The following is a 24,245-nucleotide window of genomic DNA, read 5'->3' on the forward strand; positions in this document are numbered from 1 at the left end:
GCGCGGTCAGTGCATAAGCGAAATTGAAAAACTGAAGATAACATATATTGGTACGAGTAATGTTACACTTTATAATGTTCTATGTAATAAATGTGAACACAAATTAGCTTTAAGTTTAAAGTATGTTAGTGATAGTACTATTTTAAATTTGAACATTGAATCTTTTTTTCCACTATACGGTGGAATGATTGCTTATCGTTTAAGAAAAGCATTAGGACGGAAAAAATTGCTATCCAATGCTATTAGTTTAATTGATGATATTTTCAATAACATTCAACTTCCAAGTACTTTTACGAGGAGTATTTCAAAATTACTGACTAATGAAGATTTGGAAAAATTACAATGATATATTTATAGGAATATTTTTAATTAATATTATTAAGTCTGTAATATTTTGAAACATTTTCATGGGTGTAGGGTTAATAAGTATATAAATTCGTGGTCTTTATTATTAACAATGTCAAATAATTACTTATTTAATTTATTTATTTTCAATACGTATATAACATTAAATGTTTCACTTATAAGTGCACACATGTGTAATTAAATAGATTAAGTTGTGTTTTTATTATTTATATTTTTTTTTTTAATTCTTTGATCTAAAAGAAATATAGTCATTTCGAAAATTAAATTTTAATACAGAAGTTATTTTCAATAAACTCGTAGTCCATAAGTCGTAATTTAAAATTGTAATTATTAATTTAATTAATTTATTTTTATTACATGTATGAATATTGTATATATGAAAAATAAATCACTATGTTTTTTTAATTTTGTGTAATTGTCACAATTTATTTTAATATTTTATTATTTATAATTTTAATTACTATTATTTATTTATTTTTTTAATACGAATTTCTGCAATTGTTTTAAATTTGATTTTTATTTTCATTGTTCTCTAAGTATTTCAAAATAAAATAAGTAAAGTAAAAATAGAATAAATGAACAATTACATTATCATTTCAAACATCACTTTTAAATAAATATTCAAAACTTTAATTTGCAAAATTTAAAGCAGAAATTGGCATAGTTGTAGTATTAGTTAATAAATAATAATAAGCGATAGGAAGTACAATCATAAGTTTTAAATTTCATTAATAATAATTAATTATAAATCAAAGTCTCTATTGACCATTGATTTTTTTTTAATAATAAGAATAAGAATTAAGAACAAGCTTGCTGATTACACTCAAGATTTAGAAAATAAGATTCTAAAACAGGTAAGTGTGAAGTCATGTTAACAATCCAGCATTCAGCTACATCCCCTTTCATTACCTGCATTGGAACTTGAAATTTTAGTGTCAGCAGCCAGTCAGAAAAAAGTAAATTTAAGATCAATGGTGTGATCAACTTTCAGCGTAAGCGTTAATTGTCATTTGCAATTTATAATTAAACAGAAACTATAAATACTACTTATTATTCTAACTTCTTTCGACTGACTGTAGAGACATTGAAACTCTGAGTTTCGATGCTGTTATCACGAACAGTATTTCAAATAATTTAATTTTGATAAAATTCAAAACAAAATATCAAGTACGAAATAGAAGTATATCCATAAAGTTTAATTATTTATTAGTCTCATGATGTAGCTGCAATTAAAATAGAAAAATTTTTATCTGAAATTTTTTCTGCCACAATATAAATCATTAGAATCCATGAAACATATCCAAAATCGGTAATAAAAATTAAATATCAAATAACTTATACATGAGAGTTAAAAAAACGAATGATAAAATTCCTGTCTGAAAGAATAAAGTTATAATTAAGTAAAATTGAAATGGTTAATAAATAAATAATCAAATTATTTCATCAAATTTTTTTTTTTATTATGAAAATTACATTTCAACTGCGTAACTATACAATGAAATCGAAAGTTTAAAAAAATGCTTAATTTTAAAAGACGACTCTATCAACACGCAAAACTGACTCTAGCGTGACTCTAGCGTGAATATAAATTTTTATGGAAAATGAGCTTACTCGTGAGCCTTAGCGTGAACTTAAAGAATGACGTGAATATAATTCATATGTATTAATGAATTACTTTAAATTAAATTTAATCGTGAACAAATTTATCATTGAAAATTAAATACTGAATAGATTATATAAATTATTTTAAGTCATAAAAAAAATTATATTTTAAATCAGATCTTAAATTTTATTTTATAACTGTAGATTATAGAACTTATGATATGTTCAGCCAAAGTTAAATATTACAATATGAATAATATCAGGAAAAACATTTGGAATTAAAAATTGTGACAAAGTTAAGGTTATACCAGAACGAAAATAAACATGAAAAGAAGGAATCGTTTTGGTTTCATGAGTAGTGTCCCCATCGTGAACGTTCGGAAAACGAGTATAATCGGAAGAAGTCGACAATACACGAACATGGCAACGTTAAATTTGAATTGTTTTTGGCGCGAAAAAGTAATGACACATGATTGAAATATTAATATATATCGATTAAAACAAGGAATCATAATAAAATGAAAATTTACAATAATCCCCAATTAATTACAGACACATATAATTAATTATTGTTTATAACTATCAGAAACTGAATGTTTGTAATGATACGAATCATTTAACATACTTGATAGTCTTTAAATGAAAAAGAAAAAAAACTTTGAATGTAGTGAATAAATACATTAAACGATTCTTAGTGTATCGATATTTGTAAATTCCAGCAAAGTACATGCAAGATACTTATATCTAGAAGGCACGAATTCTGAATACGAGTACAGGTGCCCTGACTTTCTTGATAATATTAGTAATATGTAGATTCTATCTGGGATTAATTTGAAAATGCTGCGTGAAGATACAGACATTGTAGCTCCAGAACAAGTCTCAGTACCAGCAACTTGCATCAGTTCTACTTATATTGACTTACAATTTCACATCGCGTGAATATACAGAACTCATATTCCCGCTGCGTGAATATACCGAACTTAAATCCACGCAGCGTAACTTTCTCCAAATACATAACAATATGAAGTCTTTAATTGAGACCGATAAATAATTACCTGCGTAAACATTATTTTAATTTATAGTTACTAGCGTCAGAGTTGGACTTTGAAGCTCCATTACGGCACATTAATAGGTGTACCAAAAAAATCTCTACCTTACGACAACTGAACCATAACCAGGCCTACCACAAGTAACTGCGCCACACACGAACTAAACCAGTTTTGAACATTACCCGCAAAAATCTCAACCAATCAACAATTCTAACACTTAAGAACTCTCTCACATTGCAACTCTACCAGATTACAACCCTCCCAGTAACAAACTCGATCATAACAATCTCCACCATAAAAATTTCTACCACAATACAGGTCACTCACAAAAATGCCTACCATTAGCATCTTTACCATTAATATGCCTACCATTAATAACTCAACCATAGTACACATATACCAGAATAAATCACTACCAATAATAGAGACTACCAAAAGAAATCTCTACCATTTTTAAGCCTACCCAATGAAAAAACTACCACGTAGTGAACACTGCCAGAAAAGTGACTTCTTTGTCGTATTTTTATGTACCATGCAATATAAAATACAGGAAAAATTGATTAACGTATGTCGATAATGGAGATACCGCGCCGTATTATTATTATCTGAATAATACCTAGATAATATATTTTAATTATGACGACGAGTAAAAAGCAGTGCAAGCTTTGTATTTTTATTTTATTAATATTTAACTTTTTTATTTTATTAGAATGATACTTAACTAAGCAATTGAATTTTTTCTTGATTCACATAAAATTCACGAAATTATAAGTAATTTAGCTGCCATCATTAACAAGTTTAACTTTATTATTATTATTAGTAGTACGGTTATTAAAAATCCTAACGTTAATATTTAATTACTTATTGTTATCATTGTTTGTCACAAGCGAACTAATGAACGATAGAAACGATAAAATCCACCAGACCAGAGTATGCAGCTTCTACTTCAACGAATAAATTATTAATCATTACATAAGAAATGGAAAGAATAAAATTCATCTATTGTTTTTTTGCATTTTTTATTTTGTTATTAAAAAATATAATCGACATTTATCAAATATTATTGGCATATTTTAACTTATTTATGATTATTTTAGATTTAATATAGCAATCGTTACAGACTTATAGAATACATGACATTTAATACAAATATTAAAATATTTATAGATTAAGAATTTAAAAAATGAGAGTAAGTTGAATGTAAAAAATTTTATATGATTAAACTAATTGTTCTATTAAATTTATAAAAACTATAAATAAGTTATAAAATTACTCATTACAATATTTTCAAAATATGGGAAATGCGAGGGAGTAAGTAGTAAGTTGTTTTTGAAGTAATCATTTTCTTTTATCTTATTGATAATTATCTTAAATCTAATAGTAATATCGCGTGCCAAAAAGTAAAAGGGCGTATACCAATGTATGCGCCCTTTTACCTTTGCAAAGAAAAAAGGGCGCATAAATTTTTTTTTCATCGCCAATTGATTAGTAAACATTTTCTACTCTTAAAAATCACATATTCTTTTCCCAAAGGTAAAAGGGCGTATGTCTTTAATTATGCGCCCTTTTAGCTTTAGGAATTTGAAAATTTTGTGACCAAAAGGTAAAAGGGCGTATAAATTTTTTTTCAAAAAAATTTATTAAAAAGATTAGCCGAAGTCTAATAATAAAAAAAAAAAATGCTGCAAATTGTATGAATGTTATTTTATTTCACAGTTAATTATTAGAGTTTATAATAGTATTTTAAAATTCTTATACTAAATTGAAAAAAAAAAAAAAAAAAAAAGCAGAAATAACCGGTTCATTTAGGTACGATTCCTATACCCTCTTCCTCCGTGTCTGTCGCATGTACTTTGGATTTTTTTTTTTTTTGTTTTTTTTCATATATTCTGATTCATGACGGATCCATAATCCAAAACACTGATTAAAGAAAAAGTCAATAAATTTTTATTTTTTATAGTCGTTATGAAAATTTTTTGTTCAATCGAAAATTTGATATTTTCATTTTATTTTTTTTTTTCAGTTATTTTATTTTTAATAAATTAAAAAAAAAGTGTAGGAGGAGTGTTTTTTTATCTAACTTGTCTTGTGAAATTATTTGTCAGTATTTTGTATTAAAACTAGAATTTTTTTTTATGCGCCCTTTTACCTTTAGGCACTACTTTTCAAAAGGTAAAAGGGCGTATGTCTTGAGATACGCCCTTTCAGCTCAAGGATGCCCAATTTTTTTTTTTTTGCAGATCTTTGCAGATACTCCAGCTTCTATTCTTTCGTAGACACCGCCATCCTTATTTGCTGGTACCATCAAACCGTCATCTGCAATTATACATATAATAGAAAATGATCTTAACGAATACAATAATAAAGTAAAACCTTGAATTAATTGCGGTAATAATGTTTCAGTTTACCTGTAAGTCACTAATATGAGCAAAAATAACACCTACAAAACTGAAGTATTTTATAAAATTCTAAAAATTATTATATTAAATTTATAATAAGCATGAATAAATAATAAAAAACTAATTATTTACACGCTCTCAATTTTAATAACATTTAAGATACACTGAGAAAAAAAAGTACTATTTTCGAAACAAGAATTTCTTGGTTCAAGAAATCCGTTCAAAATATTTATTTTATTATTATTAATTATCAATTTTTTGAGAAAAGAGCATCAAATATATTTTTGTTATTATATGAATTTGATATTATATGATAAGTAAACAAAAGAATAGCTTTACTTGAATTAAATAAAAATTATTTCCTTCGATTCTACGAATTCTTGAGACAAAATTATATATTCTTGAGAATTATCAAGAATATATGTTCTTGTATCAAGTAAATGTTCTTAACAAAAGTTTTTTTTTCTTCTCAGTGTATCTTAAATATAATTTTTTTGAACTAAATATAAAGGATACAGCAAAATTCTAATAATAATTATGTTAAATTTATGACTATTGTGAATATCTTCAACGTAACTCATAACAATATTTTTTAAATTTTGAAAATGCGTGTGAGTGCGTAAAATGTTTAGTATTTTATAAGTTTTCGATGATTACTATATTAAACTTCTTATTATTATTAATTATGTCAAAAAGAAACTTATGATAGTACTTTTTAAATTTTAAAAATGCGACTGAGTGAGTGAAATGTAAAGTATTTTTTGATTTTCAAATTTTTTTGACACGAAATTTTGCGTTGAGGATTGAAAACAAGCATTAATTTAAAACAGGAAGTAACTATTTAGCACAAGAAATTATTTCTTACTCAAAAAATCATTTCTCACCCCAAGAAAATGTATGTATTGAATTCACAATGCATAAAACTTCGTGGTACAAGTAAAAATTTTTCACGCCAAGAAATTCTTTTTTTCTATTCTATTTTATAAATTCAGTAGTGATATTTCGGTTGTCGCATGACTGCAGGTTGCTTAGTATCATGCAATAAAAATTATAACTATATATATTACCGTAAAACCTCGAATCAGTTTTGCAGGTTGTCGTTTTTGTTCATGTTAAAGGAAAACTGAAACAGAATTACCGCACTAAATCGAGGTTTTACTGTATTATTATATTCGTTAAGATTATTTTCTATTATACGTATAATTGCAGATGACGGTGCAATGGTATATATACCAGTAAAGGGTGATAGCGGTGTCTACGAAAGAATAGAAGTCAACAGCTTTGACGATGATGAGGTGGCAGAAGAAAATGCTGGAGTATGTGCTGTTTGCCTTTTGAATAGGCCAAAAGTTATAGTGTTTCCTTGTTTCCACTTATGCTTATGTTTACGGTGTAACTTCGGCCGACAGTTAGTGGATGCGGATCACTTAGCTGTAAATAGAAACAATCGATCAACGTGTCCTGTATCCCGTGGACTTGTTAACTCTACAACAGAAGTGTATATATCATAATTTCTCACAAAAGGAAGCAAAAAAATATTGAGTGATTTTAATATAAGATTTAAAAGAACTATAAATAAGTTAAAAAAAAATAATTACTGAAAAAATAACTTATTACTCACTACCTCGCATTTTCCAAACTTAAATTTTGAAAATATTATGATAAGTAATTTTAAAACTTATTGATAATTATTATTGATTTAGTATAATAATAATTTTAAACTTATAAAAACTTTTCTATTTTATGGAAATATTAAAATTATATATAACTAGAATATTTCTAATAGGAGCGACTGGAAAATGAGTTTTTTTAACTTTTATTGCTAACAATTGAAAATGTAATGTAACAGTTATTGATAATTTATAAGAACTTTTATATTTAGTAGAAATAAAAAAATTTAATATATTTAAAATCTTAGGAGTGAGAGTGAGAGAATAACGAGTTACCTCCGAAATTACTTATTATAATTATAATTTTAGTACAGTAATTATTTTTCATTGACAAAATCCTTCTTATGTAACTCATTCGCTCTCACTTTTAAAATTTAAAAATATTATTATGAGTGACGTGAAACTTATTTATAATTGTTATGAATTAAACATGATAATTATATGGAATAGGCAATATCCTTAATATTTAGTAAACAAATATGATTTTAATATATTAAAAATAATATAAGAATGAGAGCAAGGAAATGATTTTTTCAAAATATTTATAGTTGTTATAAATTCAATGCAACATTTATCTGAATCTTATAAAATACTTACCATTTGACTCACTTACTTTCATTTTAAAAATTTTGAAAGTACTATAATAATATGTTTTTTGACTTTATTAATAATACTTAATAAGTAAATATAATAATTATCTGGATCTTATAAAATACTGAACATTTGACTTACTCACCATCATTTCCAATAGTTTCAATTTATAAATATTTGAATATTTGTACTAAATGTTAAGTATTCCATAAGTTTCAATCAATTATTATATTAATTAAATCTATAATAATCATAAAGAAGTTAAAATATAACAATAATATTTAATGAATGTCGATTATATTTTTCAATAATAAAATAAAAAATGCAAAAAAACAATAGATGAATTTTATTCTTTCCATTTCTTATGTAATAATTAATAATTTATTCGTTGAAGTAGAAGCTGCATACTCTAGTCTGGTGGATTTTATCGTTTCTATCGTTCATCTGTTCGCTTGTGACAAACAATGATTTAATTGCTTAGTTAAGTATCATTCTAATAAAATAAAAAAGTTAAATATAAATAAAATAAAAATACGAAGCTTGCACTGCTTTTTACTCGTCGTCATAATTAAAATATATTATCTAGGTATTATTCAGATAATAATAATACGGCGCGGTATCTCGATTATCGACATACGTTAATCAATTTTTCCTGTATTTTATATTGCATGGTACATAAGCATTTGATAAAGAAGTTTATTTTTTGGTAGTGTTTCTATGCGGTAGTGTTTTTATTGGGTAGGCTTAAAAAATGGTAAAGACGTTTTTAGTAGTATATTTTATTGGTAGTAATTTATTATGGTATATGTGTAATATGATTGAGTTATTTATGGTAGTCATATAAATGGTAGAGATGCTAATGGTAGGCATTTTTATGGGTGACCTGTATTGTGGTAGAGATGCTTATGGTAGAGATTGTTATGGTCGAGTTCGTTTCTGGGAGGGTTGTAATCTGGTAGAGTTGTAATGTGAGAGAGTTCTTCAGTGGTAGAATTATGGATTGGTTGAGATTTTCGCGGGTAGTGTTCAAAACTGGTATAGTTCGTGTGTGGCGCAGTTACTTGTGGTAGGCCTGGTTATGGTTCAGTTGTCGTAAGGTAGAGATTTTTCTGGTACACCTATTAATGTGCCTCCATAACAAGTCTCAGTACCAGCAACTTGCATCAGATATACTTATATTGACATATAATCGCCCATTGCGTGAATATACAGAACTTACATTCCCGCTGCGGGAATGCAGATCTTAAATTCACGCGGCGTGAATTTCTTGAACGTATATCCACGCGGCATACTCATATAACAACATGAAGAAATCAGTTATGACTAATAATTGATTACCTATGTTAACTTTTTTTTTATTTATAAAAACTAGCGTAGGACTGCCATACTATGATCATTATTTAAAAATTATATTAATATCAAATGTAATAATCTAAAAATGTAATTAATTGTAAGTTATTGCAGATAATAGTTTTACTAAATATTCTTAATCGTCTTTTAACTCTGGAAGACTCAATATTTAAGTCATAAAATATTTTGAGATATTGATAACGCAGCTTTTGACCGACCGATCATACGAAACGGTGTTGGTAACTTAACACTGTCAATTGTTAAATCATTTAGTGACAACGTCTCGATTTCATTGCTGTTGTTATTGTCAATTTCTTTGGTTGACTTCTCTTCTAATGAAAGATCGCTGACGCCATTATATAAATCGCTTTGAATTTTTTTTAGTTTTTTCATCGTCGTCTCAAAAATTTTTTGGGATGATTTAGAGCCAGTAAAAATTATATCTTTACAGACGTGAGAAAGTATATTTTTTTTCTGACTTTCTGACAATTTTTTTGGACTCGCGATCTCGCTAATCTTCACACGCCTCATTTTTGGAGTGGAATTGGTCTCTTGATCCGTCGGTTTTAAGATATCATCATTTTGTTTCCATCGATCAGGACATAATTCTTTTTCAAATAATGATAGATTGAAACATGTACGCGCTGCAAAAATGTGGACACATGGAAGAAGCCACGATTTATTAATTTTACAGCTGCATTGATTTGGCGTTGTATAAATTCTTTCATCATAAAATTCAATAGAAATTTTAATTTCCTGCGCATCTTCAATTTTGTATTGAATTCGCTTACTTAATGTAATTTGTTTCATAACATGGTTAAAGACTGGTTCAATGAGGTACAATTTGTACAGTTTTTCATCTGAAGTTAAATTGGAGTCGGTTACTTTTTGTCTCAAAATCGTTTTAGTTTTTTTTATGCAGTGCTTCATAAGCTCGGCATTGCTCAAATTCAAATAGAGCATCAATAAATTGAACAAGAGTGTTGTAACGTTGAATAGCAGTTTTTATCTTTCCATTTAGTGACTCCAATCGATTATTTGTATCGTTTCCTAATGTACCGTTAACCATATTATGGACTGTCCATTCTTCTTTAAGACTGAAGCTGGAACTGTTGTGGAAAATTCTTGATAGACTCGGTTGTATATTTCTGCTGTTTCACTTTTAGCAAGCTTGTTCAACAATTGAAGAGCTACGTTTTTTTCTTCTTTGCTAATACCCATATGCGAAACTGAAACTTCACGTTCGAAAGTCCTTAATGTATGAAAAAGACATATAGAAGTCGGTACTGACGGAAATAGTTCATGGAGGACATATCGTTCTACAAAGTCTTTGTCAGTCATAAAACTTTTTATTCTAGAACATGCTTCGATGTTATAGTTTTCAAAACAAGTCAAGAACCATTTCATTGTGTCTCGTTGTTCATTTGCTAATATTCCGACAGAAGCAATATTAGTTTATGCATTACAATATTCCACAACAATCAGTAGCAATGCAAAATTTCTTTTAAATAATTTGTACGTTCCGTCGATAAAAACGATGTCGGGATACAATTTAATAGCATTTTTATATTTTCAGTGATGAAAAATAATCCAACGAACTCATTTTTATTATTTTGTAAGATTTCTACATCTGCTCCTGGAAAAATAAAAATTTAGTCAACAGAATCACAAGTAACTGAATTTTTTTTGGCTGTTTAATTTTCTTTCAACAATTTGATATTTATAAATTATTCTCAATTTAATGATTACATAAATGATTTCAATATTCATTAATAATATAACAAAAACAAGTATTTCAATGATTAAATAAAAAAAAAAAAATATGCAACTTGTTCATTCATGTGGCCTTAAAAAATGAAGAATTTTTAGTAGTTGTTGACTTTAAAATAGATTTGATTTCTCATACATTATATATTCATTTCAATTTAATATAATTAGATGTATCGTTATATTTATTTTGTTTTTTAATTCAACTCATCAATTTCAATTGATTTAATTTAAAAATAAAAATCATCACAATACAAAATTTCAAAAATCTTAAATTTTGTTTACTTGAAATTGAGAAGTTAATTTTCTGAATCAGTTTTAAAGAATTAAATTGAAAAAACTGGGAATCAAAAATGAAAATTGGTTTTTTGACAGATCTTTCCATACCCAAAGAGCCAATAGGACTACTCTGTTTAGAGAATCTTATAGAATCCAATAGATTTTCATAAATTCTTATAGGGATTTTATGAGTATGAATGAGTTTTTTGAGAAGTGTTATAATAAAGTATAGAGTCTTATACATACAGCTATAAGAATCTATCAGATTTTTAGGCAGGGCATTGAAAATATATATGTAAACAAATGAAAAAAGATTAGAATAAAGCTAATATAGAAAAATTATATATCTATATTTTTCTTATTGTTTTTATACTTAAAAATTTTAAATAAAATCCGAAGATTTGTATTTTATTCGATGGGTACAGTTTATTTTATTTTAATAATACGAGCAATCGAGGTAAGTACTATTAATAGACTTAACGAAACACTGAACAAGCTAGTAGAGTAGCATTGAATGAGAAAATTTGGAGCTTGTAATGTACAGAAACGTTGACGTGAAGAATATTTGAATCCGACCAATGACATTGTATATGTACACTGATAAAAAAGTTGACTTGATTCAAGAGCGAAAATTTTGAACCAAGAATTATATTTTGAAGAAAATGATTTTCTTGAGTGAAGAGAAAAAATTCTTGAACCAAGAGAAATTCACTTGACCCAAGAATAATTTTTGACTCAAGAATTTTTTCTCTTGACTCAAGAAATTCATTTTCTTCAAAATGAAATTTTTTGTTCAAGATTTTTTCTCTCGAATCAAGTCAACTTTTTTTATCAGTGTATGCTACAAGGCGCAATAAAAATTGTTTTTAATGCGTTTTTTTATCTTTTTTTAATTACTCAATAGTAAATATGATCATGAATAATATAGAATCTAAATAATTTATTTTGTTTTGTATGTAGATTTAATGTTACCGTATTTTTCCCGTAATAATGATTCTGCCGCTGGTAAAGAATCATCATCAGCCGTTGTTGAGGCTTGGGCGATATTGTGGAGATCCTTTCGCGGTATTTTTTTTTTGAAATTCCACTTCGATCTTCTTTTGAATCAGAGATTTGGGACATTTCATTTTTATTAAATCCTCAACAATTATTTTTTCCTCAGGATTTAAATTTCTAATTTTTGGATAATACTCGAAATATTCCTAAAAAGTAGAGTAATTTAGTTAGTAAAGAATATCTATCACTATTAAATGAATGCTTTTATTTTTTTAATTATTTATACAGTATAATAAGTATGATCTTGACGTGAAATTTTTGTTAGTCAAATAGCTGTTTGTCAGTTCAATCGTAATTATGACTTTTGTGATGTTTCAAAGAATGCCTATTCAAAGTTGAAATACACACAAATAGTTGTTCGAAATATGCAAAAGCTATTTAACAAATAAAAATTTGGATGCTAACAGTATAATTAAAATGTAACAAATATAAAAAAACAAAAATAAAAATTTAAATTTGAACAATTGCTAAGCAAATAGTAGATGAGTATATTTTTCACGCAAATACAACAAAAATCGAAATTATATTGTAGTAATATTAAGGTAATATTTACATCCAGAGTTTTTTTTATCGTACCTGTATTTTCGAGTACCAGTTCAAACAATATAAAAATGATACTTAACGTTTCTTCATTAATATATTTCAGTAGAATGGTACGGATTACAAACCTGTGTCCCTTCATGATTGTGATTCTCGTTGAATTCTTTGACGGCTAACTTTTTTCTGTCTTTTGTGACGGTGATCCGAATAAAAGCAGGACAATTTTTCTTATAAGTGCTATAATAATAAATAAGTATACAAATTAAATTCAAGCTTCTTATAAAATTCTAATGTATCGCAAATAAAAATATCTGAAATTTTTGTAGAAAGTTTTTAACTTGTAAAATTTTTTTAATTTCATGAAAATCTGAATTTATATATATACATTAGGGTGTGTCATATCATTTCGGAGCAACATTTTGTTTTTTAAGTTCATGTGAAAAAAATCATAGTTAAATAAAAAAAAAATTTCGCGCAATAAAAAAATTCTAAGTCGATTACAGACGTAGCTCATTGAAAAATTCGATTTTCCCATTTAAATAACACGGGAAAAATTTTTTTTTAGCTTTAAATACTTTTAAATCCTTAACAAATCAATGAATTGAATAGACTAATACATGATTCTGGAGGAATTTGAACGCTCTACAAAAAAGGTCTCATCATTTTTTGATAAATCCATCTGTTCAATAGTTATTAGAGCTCGAAGTAAAATTAGAGATTTTTTTACTTTTCCGGTGAAACTATCCAACATCACAAAATGTTATAAGATCTTTTTTTTTGACAATTTTATTCTCTACAAATTAGTATCAGTAAAGTTTTTTAAAATTCCACATTGTTTTCTAGTTATTCCCATTTTAATGTCGAGCTCTAATAACTATTGAACACATCGATTTATCAAAATATGATACGAAACATTATTTGTAGAACGATCAATTTCCTACAAAATCATGCATTAGTCTATTCGATCCATTGATTTGTTAAAGATTTAAAGATACTTCAAGCTTAAAAAAAATTTTTTCCCGTGTTATTTAAATGGGAAAATCGAATTTTTCAATGAGCTACTTCTGTAATCGACATAGAATTTTTTTTCTTGCGCGAAATTTTTTTTTTTTGTGTTGAACTATGATTTTTTCCACATGCACTTAAAAAAAAAATGTTGCTTCGAGATGACGCACCCTAATATACATATATAGATTATCAAAGCTATTATCTTACAAAATTATAAGAGTGTAATTAATCAAGCAAATACTTTAACAATACCTAGAACTTCTTTGTCCAGTAGATGTAGTTTTGCATTCACTGCTCATTTTAAATACATATGTTAGATTGTAATATACAAGTCTTTCCATATCATTGTCATTTATTACTTGCATTGGTTGTTTGGAGCCACTTTTTTTTTATGCTAGCACCGTTTGTCGACTTTGTTCATAAGTTTTTAATAGCTTACTTCGAGCAATTAAAGAACAATGTTTCATATGACGTTCATATTGCTCTATAACAGATTTTAAGTCATTATAACTGTCAAATACCCTGTTATCTAAATTAAAATCCATTCTGAAAAGTTTAGTGGATGACTTTTTATATACAATTGATCAAAAAACAACGCAGTAAATATCCAAACTTATGATTAGTAAACGTTAGTTAGTTAAATCTTCAATAAAGCATTGGGATAATCCATCCAGTCGTTACTCCTATCAGTAAACATAATAGATCGAAAACTGAGCTGTGATAATTTTTCAAAACACCCAAAGAGTTATATGAAAGTTCACCAGATGGAACTGAACACATATTCCCTTGTTTTATGCCATAAAACAAACTGTATTTGATTAGTTTTTGCTATAATAAAGGAATTTCTTAACTCAAAATTATTCTACAAGTTGGTAGAATTCATTACTACTTTTCCCGCCCTCATGACGACAGAATTAAAAAACATCGACGCATCGAATGTATCTATGTCTTAACGAATAAAGGAATTCTTCATATAACCGTGATCGAGCAAGTACGAACAAGTTCCGAAAGCTACTCTCGTCATTAATTATTTATTCGCGTTTTTTATAAAAAAAAAAAATACCAAATTTGGTTTAAATAAAACTGCTAATCAACTTTATTAATAAAAAATAAAAAAAAAAAATAAAACCATTAAATTTAATTAGTAAATTAATAAACATTTCGCGTAGGGGAAACTTTTTCGACCTATGAAGAATTTACACTAAAGTTTGATGCTTTTTGTGAAAGTTCTGGACATAACTTTAGTGTAAAAGACTCAAAAAAAGTGGACAGTGCTAATTTAAAAAAAAATATTTTACCAGAGTTAAAATTTTATAAAAAATATTTTGTATGTCCCCGAGCGGGAACATTTCAATCTAAAGCTAAGAAAAATGCAAGACAACGAAAGTAAGTAAATAAATTACTATATAATTCGTTTTAAAAAACACAACAAGTATGATCTACATGTAGATAATTGTAATTATAAAATTTTTATATTTTCAGAAGCGAAAAAACCGATTGTCCAGTCAAGCCCTTCTTGAAAGCATCAGACGACGGGCAAAGTTTGCAAGTTATAGAGTTTGAGGATGTGCATAACCACCCTGTTACGGAGAAGGTAAAAAAAAAGAAAAATTTTTTATCGAAATATTTCAAAACTTAAATATCTCTTTCGTATTTACAGAAGAAACGTGGACTCGCGCGCCAAGATGGCGATCAATCTAATGATTACGAGGTTAATAACAAATTCTAACTCAAAAAAAAAAAACATATATATCTATATATATATATATATATATATATATACATATATATATATATTTCTATATACACATATGTATTTGCATTAATAAATTTATCTCTCATTTAGTTTCCAGATAAAAGAAACAAAAAATCGAATGAAAAGAGCGACGCAAGTAAAAATGAAATCGATGAACAAGTAGTACTTGATAAAAAAAATAAAGACAACGCTCAAGATAAAATAGCCGGTACTAGCGTGGGTGGAAAAGAAGTGGTCGGTAATGTTGCTGATAACTTGCAAGTAGAAAATGTTGGTGAACACATCATTACTGAGCGTAACGAAGTGATCGTTGATGGCGTGGTAAGTGAACAGTAATTACCTTGATTAAAAAGTCTCATTTGGAATGATTTGAGATTACGTAACTCTTAATTATTTTAAATCATTCCAAGTTGTCTAAATTATTAAAGTATAAATAAAGTCAAATTTGAGTATAAATTTTGAAATAAATCAATATAAATCATATTGAATTACAAGATAATGAAATTTTATTTTCTGATTTGAAGTTATTTAAAATGATTCAAACTTTCGAATCATTTCAAATTAATTACATAAATCCTTAAATTAAAAACTTCTCTTTCACGATTTTATATAGTTAAGAATGATTTATTTGAAAATTATACTTAAAGGCAGCATGATTTAACGATGTGGAGAGTTGTTGTAAATTATTTCAAATAATAATTTACAATTTAAAATAATAGGAAATTAAATGTGCAAAATATAAGGTTAAAACAAATGAAGACGTTGATGAAGAATGGTATTGCCGAGGATGTAAAAACTAATGTTACAACTATAATTAATAAAGTTTAATTACTTAATTTCTCACGATTCTCGTTAACTAGCTATGAAAATTTGTTACAAAATATTCAGTAAAGCACCGAACTTACAATGCTTCCCGCGCAAATTAATTCAAGTGGCGCAAATGTAAGCTCAGTGAATTCACGTCGTGGACAACTATGCATCACTATTACTTTAAAAATCATAAGCATAACTGATGCAAGTTGCTGGAACTCAGACTTGTTCTGGAGCTACAATGTCTGTATCTTCACGCAGCATTTTCAAATTAATCCCAGATAGAATCTACACATTACTAATATTATCAAGAAAGTCAGGGCACCTGTACTCGTATTCAGAATTCGTGCCTTCTAGATATAAGTATCATGCATGTACTTTGCTAATTGTCATTGGCATAAATATAGTTACACCGCTTTTATTCGAATTTACAAATATCGATACACTAAGAATCGTTTAATGTATTTATTCACTACATTCAAAGTTTTTTTTTTTTTTTCATTTTAAGACTATCAAGTATGTTAAATGATTCGTATCATTACAAGCATTCAGTTTCTGATAGTTATAAACAATAATTAATTATATGTGTCAGTAATTAATTGGGGATTATTGTAAATTTTCATTTCATTATAATTCCTTGTTTTAATCGATATATATTAATATTCCAATCATGTGTCATTACTTTTTCGCGCCAAAAACAATTCAAATTTAACGTTGCTATGTTCGTGTATTGTCGACTTCTTCCGATTATACTCGTTTTCCGAACGTTCACGATGGGAATACTACTCATGAAACCAAAACGATTCCTTCTTTTCATGTTTATTTTCGTTGTGGTATAACCTTCACTTTGTCACAATTTTTAATTCCAAATGTTTTTCCTGATATTATTCATATTGTAATATTTAACTTTGGCTGAACATATCATAAGTTCTATAATCTACAGTTATAAAATAAAATTTGAGATCTGATTTAAAATATAATTTTTTTTTATGACTTAAAATAATTTATATAATCTATTCAGTATTTAATTTTCAATGATGAATTTGTTCGCGATTAAATTTAATTTGAAGTAATTCATTACTACATATGAATTATATTCACGTCATTCTTTAAGTTCACGCTAAAGCTCACGAGTAAGTTCATTTTCCATAAAAATTTATATTCACGCTAGAGTCACGCTAGAGTCAGTTTTGCGTGTTAATAGAGACGTCTTTTAAAATTAAGCTTTTTTTTAAACTTTCGATTTCATTGTATAGTTACGCAGTTGAAATGTAATTTTTATAATAAAAAAAAAAATTTGATGAAATAATTTGATTATTTATTTATTAACCATTTCAATTTTACTTAATTATAACTTGATTCTTTCAGACAGGAAATTTATCATTCGTTTTTTTAACTCTCATGTATAAGTTATTTGATATCTAATTTATATTACCGATTTTGGATATGTTTCATGGATTCTAATGATTTATATTGTGGCAGAAAAAATTTCAGATAAAAATTTTTCTATTTTAATTGCAGCTACATCATGAGACTAATAAATAATTAAACTTTATGGATATACTTCTATTTCGTACTTGATATTTTGTTTTGAATTTTATCAAAATTAAATTATTTGAAATACTGTTCGTGATAACAGCATCGAAACTCAGAGTTTCAATGTCTCTACAGTCAGTCGAAAGAAGTTAGAATAATAAGTAGTATTTATAGTTTCTGTTTAATTATAAATTGCAAATGACAATTAACGCTTACGCTAAAAGTTGATCACACCATTGATCTTAAATTTACTTTTTTCTGACTGGCTGCTGACACTAAAATTTCAAGTTCCAATGCAGGTAATGAAAGGGGATGTAGCTGAATGCTGGATTGTTAACATGACTTCACACTTACCTGTTTTAGAATCTTATTTTCTAAATCTTGAGTGTAATCAGCAAGCTTGTTCTTAATTCTTATTCTTATTATTAAAAAAAAATCAATGGTCAATAGAGACTTTGATTTATAATTAATTATTATTAATGAAATTTAAAACTTATGATTGTACTTCCTATCGCTTATTATTATTTATTAACTAATACTACAACTATGCCAATTTCTGCTTTAAATTTTGCAAATTAAAGTTTTGAATATTTATTTAAAAGTGATGTTTGAAATGATAATGTAATTGTTCATTTATTCTATTTTTACTTTACTTATTTTATTTTGAAATACTTAGAGAACAATGAAAATAAAAATCAAATTTAAAACAATTGCAGAAATTCGTATTAAAAAAATAAATAAATAATAGTAATTAAAATTATAAATAATAAAATATTAAAATAAATTGTGACAATTACACAAAATTAAAAAAACATAGTGATTTATTTTTCATATATACAATATTCATACATGTAATAAAAATAAATTAATTAAATTAATAATTACAATTTTAAATTACGACTTATGGACTACGAGTTTATTGAAAATAACTTCTGTATTAAAATTTAATTTTCGAAATGACTATATTTCTTTTAGATCAAAGAATTAAAAAAAAAAATATAAATAATAAAAACACAACTTAATCTATTCAATTACAAATGTGTGCACTTATAAGTGAAACATTTAATGTTATATACGTATTGAAAATAAATAAATTAAATAAGTAATTATTTGACATTGTTAATAATAAAGACCACGAATTTATATACTTATTAACCCTACACCCATGAAAATGTTTCAAAATATTACAGACTTAATAATATTAATTAAAAATATTCCTATAAATATATCATTGTAATTTTTCCAAATCTTCATTAGTCAGTAATTTTAAAATACTCCTCGTAAAAGTACTTGGAAGTTGAATGTTATTGAAAATATCATCAATTAAACTAATAGCATTGGATAGCAATTTTTTCCGTCCTAATGCTTTTCTTAAACGATAAGCAATCATTCCACCGTATAGTGGAAAAAAAGATTCAATGTTCAAATTTAAAATAGTACTATCACTAACATACTTTAAACTTAAAGCTAATTTGTGTTCACATTTATTACATAGAACATTATAAAGTGTAACATTACTCGTACCAATATATGTTATCTTCAGTTTTTCAATTTCGCTTATGCACTGACCGCGCAATTCACCAAATTTTCCACTATCTACGACTGCTAAATTTTCTTTATCAATGTAACAATTCGTCGCACTGAGTTTGGCAATATATTCGGTAATTGTGTCTTTAACTTTTTGTGAATAATTCTGTCGTGAAGCAAATGCTGTTTTACCATTAGCGTTTTTTAAATTAATATCAACACCAGCATTAAGCAGTTGTCTTATGATATTATCGTCGGTTGCGAAAAATGCGTAATGAAGCGCTGAATATTTATACGCTGTCACTATATTTATATCAACCATACTATGGTTCAAGATTAATTCTACTGCTTCCGAACTTCGGGATTGGACAGCAACATGTAAAGGACTTTCTTTTGAAAAACCACTTTCACTTACACTATTAACATTTGCACCGTATGTTAGAAGAAGCTCCATAATTGGTAAGTTTTCTTTAGTAATAGCACATATTAGTGGTGTTTCAAAATAATGAGTATCAAGGTTCGGATCAGCATTATTTTTTAAAAGTAATTCTACAAGTTTTTCATTACCTCGATCAACAGCAATCTGTAACGGTGATTTGCCAAAACAAAAATCATAGGTTTCCAACATCGCAGTCTCAATGGCATGCTTTTGTAATAAAAACTCAGGATTTTCTTCAAGATTTGGCTCAGCTCTATACAGGTAATGGATCAAATCAGAGTCCTGAATTAGCAGAGTATTAACGTCTGCTCCGTAATTGATGAGGCTTTCAATTATACCCAAGTTCTCCATTATAACAGCAATGTGAAGAGCTGTACCCCAGTATTTACTTCTTGAATTCACATCAGCTTTCTTGCGGAGCAGATAGTTCACCAATCTTTTATCATTATTGAAAGCTGCTATATGAAGCAGCGTAAAACCACCCATGACTGGAACCACTGTATTGATATTTTCGACATTTACTTGTTTGATTAAGTTGTCAACGTATTCGCAATTGAATATTGAACGGATTGATTCCATCGTAATGAGTGATGCAATTAATAATTGTCGACTTTTAAATAATGAACTTTTAATTTGATTAACTCTGACACTTTACTGTGAGAGTAACTGTTCACTTAGTAATAACTTCAAGTTAAATTATTAACGATCACTGATTTTATGTTTGTAGTTTTGGGACAAGATTGACTGTACGACTGATCGTCTCAAGATCGAAAACGGTTTTGAATGATGTTGTCTATGGTACCTTCGACCTTAACAAAATCTCCCCAGATAATTACTTTTCTCCCCCACTCTTAAATATCTGTGGTCATAATTCAGGAAGAGAGGGGCAAAAGGGAGTACTTAAGGAAAGACTGAGTTTTTGGCGGCTCGAATAGGGGAAGAAGGGAGGGGGATACTTACTTTTTGTCTCAATATACCACATTTATCGAAAATTAAAAATCTTTAAATTTGAAGCGAAATGCGTCGTGAAAAAAAGATTTGATATTTGCTCTTTTTACCCCTTTTATTTCTGCTAGTTTTGTTTCATGTGTTCGTCATTAATATGCTCCAACAAAAAAAATTTTTATATGGGGCAACATGGTCCCTCTGAAAAATCTACCAAAATTCGGTTATTATTTTATCCCATCTGAAAGCTACTAATTAATAAATTTTTTTCTTTGTGTCCATCTTTGGTTCATTTTACTCAATCCGTGGTTCGATATAGGGCGAATTCTTATACGGCGCGTACCAGGTTTTCAAACTACAAATATTTTTTATTGCAATAAAATTTATTTTACATAATAATCAGTTTGACTTCAAGTAAAGAGTCTCTATGTTTTTATCTCATTCGAAATTAATCGACTGAAATAATTTATTTATTTTTCCGTCAAGCTTTTAAATTAACAGTAGGGAACTTATGAATTCGAATAAAAGCTTAATTGTAATTTAAACTATAAGAGAAAATAAATTTAAACTGGATAATTATTCGGAACTGGTAGTAAAATTGAGGATAACTTGTGACACTTAAGCCAGAAAAATCTCAAGTGAGTAATTACTTACGCTTAAGCGAATACATATTTATTCCAACTTCAAATTTTGAATGTTAATATTTTTCCAGGGGCTTTGATATTTTATTATTTAGGTTGCATTAAAAAAGTTATAAGAAATAAATAAAGGCAAATGAAATAAATTTAATGTGACTGATGTATTGCAAAAAAAATAATTGTTTAATAGAAATTTTAATGACAAGAAATATATGATTTTTTTAATGGAATGTTTATAAATTTTGGTTGGTAAATATCATAAACTTGGTAATTATTTTTTTTATGTCTTATAGTTTTAAAAAAAATCTATATCTTGTTGCTCATAAATTGAATATTTGTAATTGGAGAATCATTTCGAAGATTCATCATTCGCTTCTTTAAATTTGTTTCTTTATAAAAAATTCTTTGATTTTTAATCTTTCAAATTTTATATTATAGTCAAGGGAATGGTTTTGATGAGTCACCATTTCTTGGACATAATTTTTTTTCTACTCTTTATTACTGTGAATTTTTAATTGAAATTCAAACCAAACTATCAAACATATTACAAAAATTTATTTAAACAAAAACTTATAAGGATATTGCGCTTTTGTATAGAAAACACTACTTATTTTTACTGATCCAAATCTTCCCAAATTCTAAATGGCTTTGAAGTTTCGCCATTTCTCCCCCATCACCAAATCTTTTTATCGTCAATACTTATAAGTTACACATTGCGAATTCGCTTTCAATACTGCGACAAATTTTTTATAAACTAAAAATATTAGTTCGTTTACCGAACTCTTGCGAAATGAGTTTTTATGCCATAAAAATTTTATCATGTATCTTTTATGGTTGATGAAAAATTTATGATTTTTAAAGAAAAAAAAAAGTTATTACTTCTGATCAACCTAATAACTTTTTTTGGTTCTTACTAATGTAAACTTTTTTTTTCGTTAATTCTTTTAGCTTGTTTTGTTCATCGACTACGATAAGTAAATTTTTATTTCAAGGCTAACTAATATAAATTTTCTTTATTTATTTTTCAATTCTTTCAGCTAAATTGTATATCAAATATTATTTGTTATAAAATTTACTTGAAATGTATAATCGTCACGATAAAAACTTATTTAAATATTTTTATTTCAGTGCCAACTATATATAAAATAGTTTTATTTGCACAACTTATAGGTCTTTTACAAATTTTTACATAAATCATATTTTCATTTGGTAAAATATTCACTTCGTTATATATATTATTTCTTTCTTACTTTTTAACTTCTATAATTTATTTGTTTTTGGCTTCTTATATTTTTTGCACGTCACAGTCTTGGTATCCCGCTTGCACCACGCTCCGTAACCCTGAGTTGACTCTCAAAATTTCTTCAATTCTCTTGAAGACCGTACATAGTTTTATATCAACCTCTCCTTTTAATTTTGCTATCAACTTTTCTTCTACTTTTTTATCCTCTAACCCTCTCCACTCTTCTAGCAGCTCTTTTTCCTTCTCCACCCCTTCATATATTCCTTCACATTTCAGTAGGTGTATCAACGTTTCCTCCTCTTTCCCACACCCTCTACAGCTCCAGTCCCTGTACTTTTTTTTGCCCGCTCTTCCCAAATTTCCACACCTTATCCTCGCCCACATCTCCTTGTCCTCCCCTCTTACATTATCTTTTTTCCAGTAGTTATCTTCTTCTTTCTCTAATCTTATTTTTTTGTACAATGTATTATACGTTGATTTGTTTATTGAGTCTTCAGCCTCCTTTTTCACGTTCTCTCTCATTTTCTTAATGCCCTCATTCAGCTTTTCCTCTATTTCCTGTACTCCCGCATCCCTGTAGATCATCTCTATCACCTCCTCGCATTACATTTTTTTTAGCGCAACCTTCACCATTTTCCCCCATTTCGTCGGGCACCTGTTCATAATCCCTCTCATTTCTTCTTTCAGTGCTATCCTTGGCCATCTCTCTTTTTCCATCATCATACAATCCTTCATATATCTTACTGCTCTTTCTTTTAATATTACTTCCATCTTTTCTATTCCCATCTCGTCCCTCCAAATATATTCTGGTGTATCCCTTCTTACTCCTAATGCCATCTTGCAGAGCCTCCTATGCACCCTCTCTATTTCTTCCGACTTTTCCCACCCCCAGACCTCCACTCCTTACAAAGCTACTGTTCTTGCCACAGTGTTCATCAGATACATCCTGTCCCTCATGCTGTTTTTTTTGCTCCTTTTTATCACTCCCCATACTGCATTTGTGGCCTTTTGTGCTTTTTGTGCTAGTTCCTTTTTTTGTTTCCCTGTGCTATTCCTTGTGGTGAAATGGTACCCAAGATATTTAAATTCTTTGACTTCTTCGACCTCACTTCCTTTATACATCCATTTCTTTCCCTTCTTTTTTCTACCTCCATTTCTGCATATTAGAATTTTTGTTTTTTCCACGATCACCTCCATCTTATTCTCTTCTGTGTATATTTCCAGCTCTTTCAGCATCCCTCTTAGCTCCTCTTCTGTGTCCGCAACTAGCGCCACATCATCCGCATATTTCATGACATGTATTCGTTGGTTCCCAATCATTGTCCCTCCTCTCTTCTTCTCTTCCATCGTCTTTTCTAGGTCGTCGATATCTATGCCATATAACGCTCCGCTTATCGCACACCCTTGTCTTACCCCTTTTCTTGTTATAAATTCTTTTGTCTGTCTTCTTTTTCCTACTTTCACCTTACAATATGTTCTTTTATATATTTCTCTTATTATTCTGTGCATTCTACCTCTGGCCCCCTTCCTCCATACCTTTCTCTTCATTTTTGGTCTCCTGACTGTGTCGAACGCCGCTCTAAAGTCTATGAACCCGATGCATAATTTTCCTCCCTTCCTCTTCATTTTGTTGTTTATTAGACTATTCAATACAAATATGTGGTCCCTTGTCCC

The 24,245-nt window shown here is 27.7% G+C and overlaps 1 protein-coding gene across 1 annotated transcript; it reads right to left on the bottom strand.

The window, feature by feature from the left end:
* Positions 1 to 23,474: 23,474 nt before the first annotated feature.
* LOC128668086 (uncharacterized) lies at positions 23,475 to 23,918 on the bottom strand. Its single transcript, XM_053740252.1, has one exon. It carries the CDS (start codon positions 23,916 to 23,918, stop codon positions 23,475 to 23,477), a length of 444 nt encoding a protein of 147 aa, XP_053596227.1.
* Between the last annotated feature and the right edge of the window lie 327 nt (positions 23,919 to 24,245).

This window comes from Microplitis demolitor, chromosome 6 (genome assembly GCF_026212275.2).
Source record: "Microplitis demolitor isolate Queensland-Clemson2020A chromosome 6, iyMicDemo2.1a, whole genome shotgun sequence".
Taxonomy (NCBI): domain Eukaryota; kingdom Metazoa; phylum Arthropoda; class Insecta; order Hymenoptera; family Braconidae; genus Microplitis; species Microplitis demolitor.

Bases quoted from the DNA above. Each gene is read 5' to 3' on its own strand.
- LOC128668086 (XM_053740252.1), bottom strand. From the start codon at position 23,918: ATGGAAGAGAAGAAGAGAGGAGGGACAATGATTGGGAACCAACGAATA.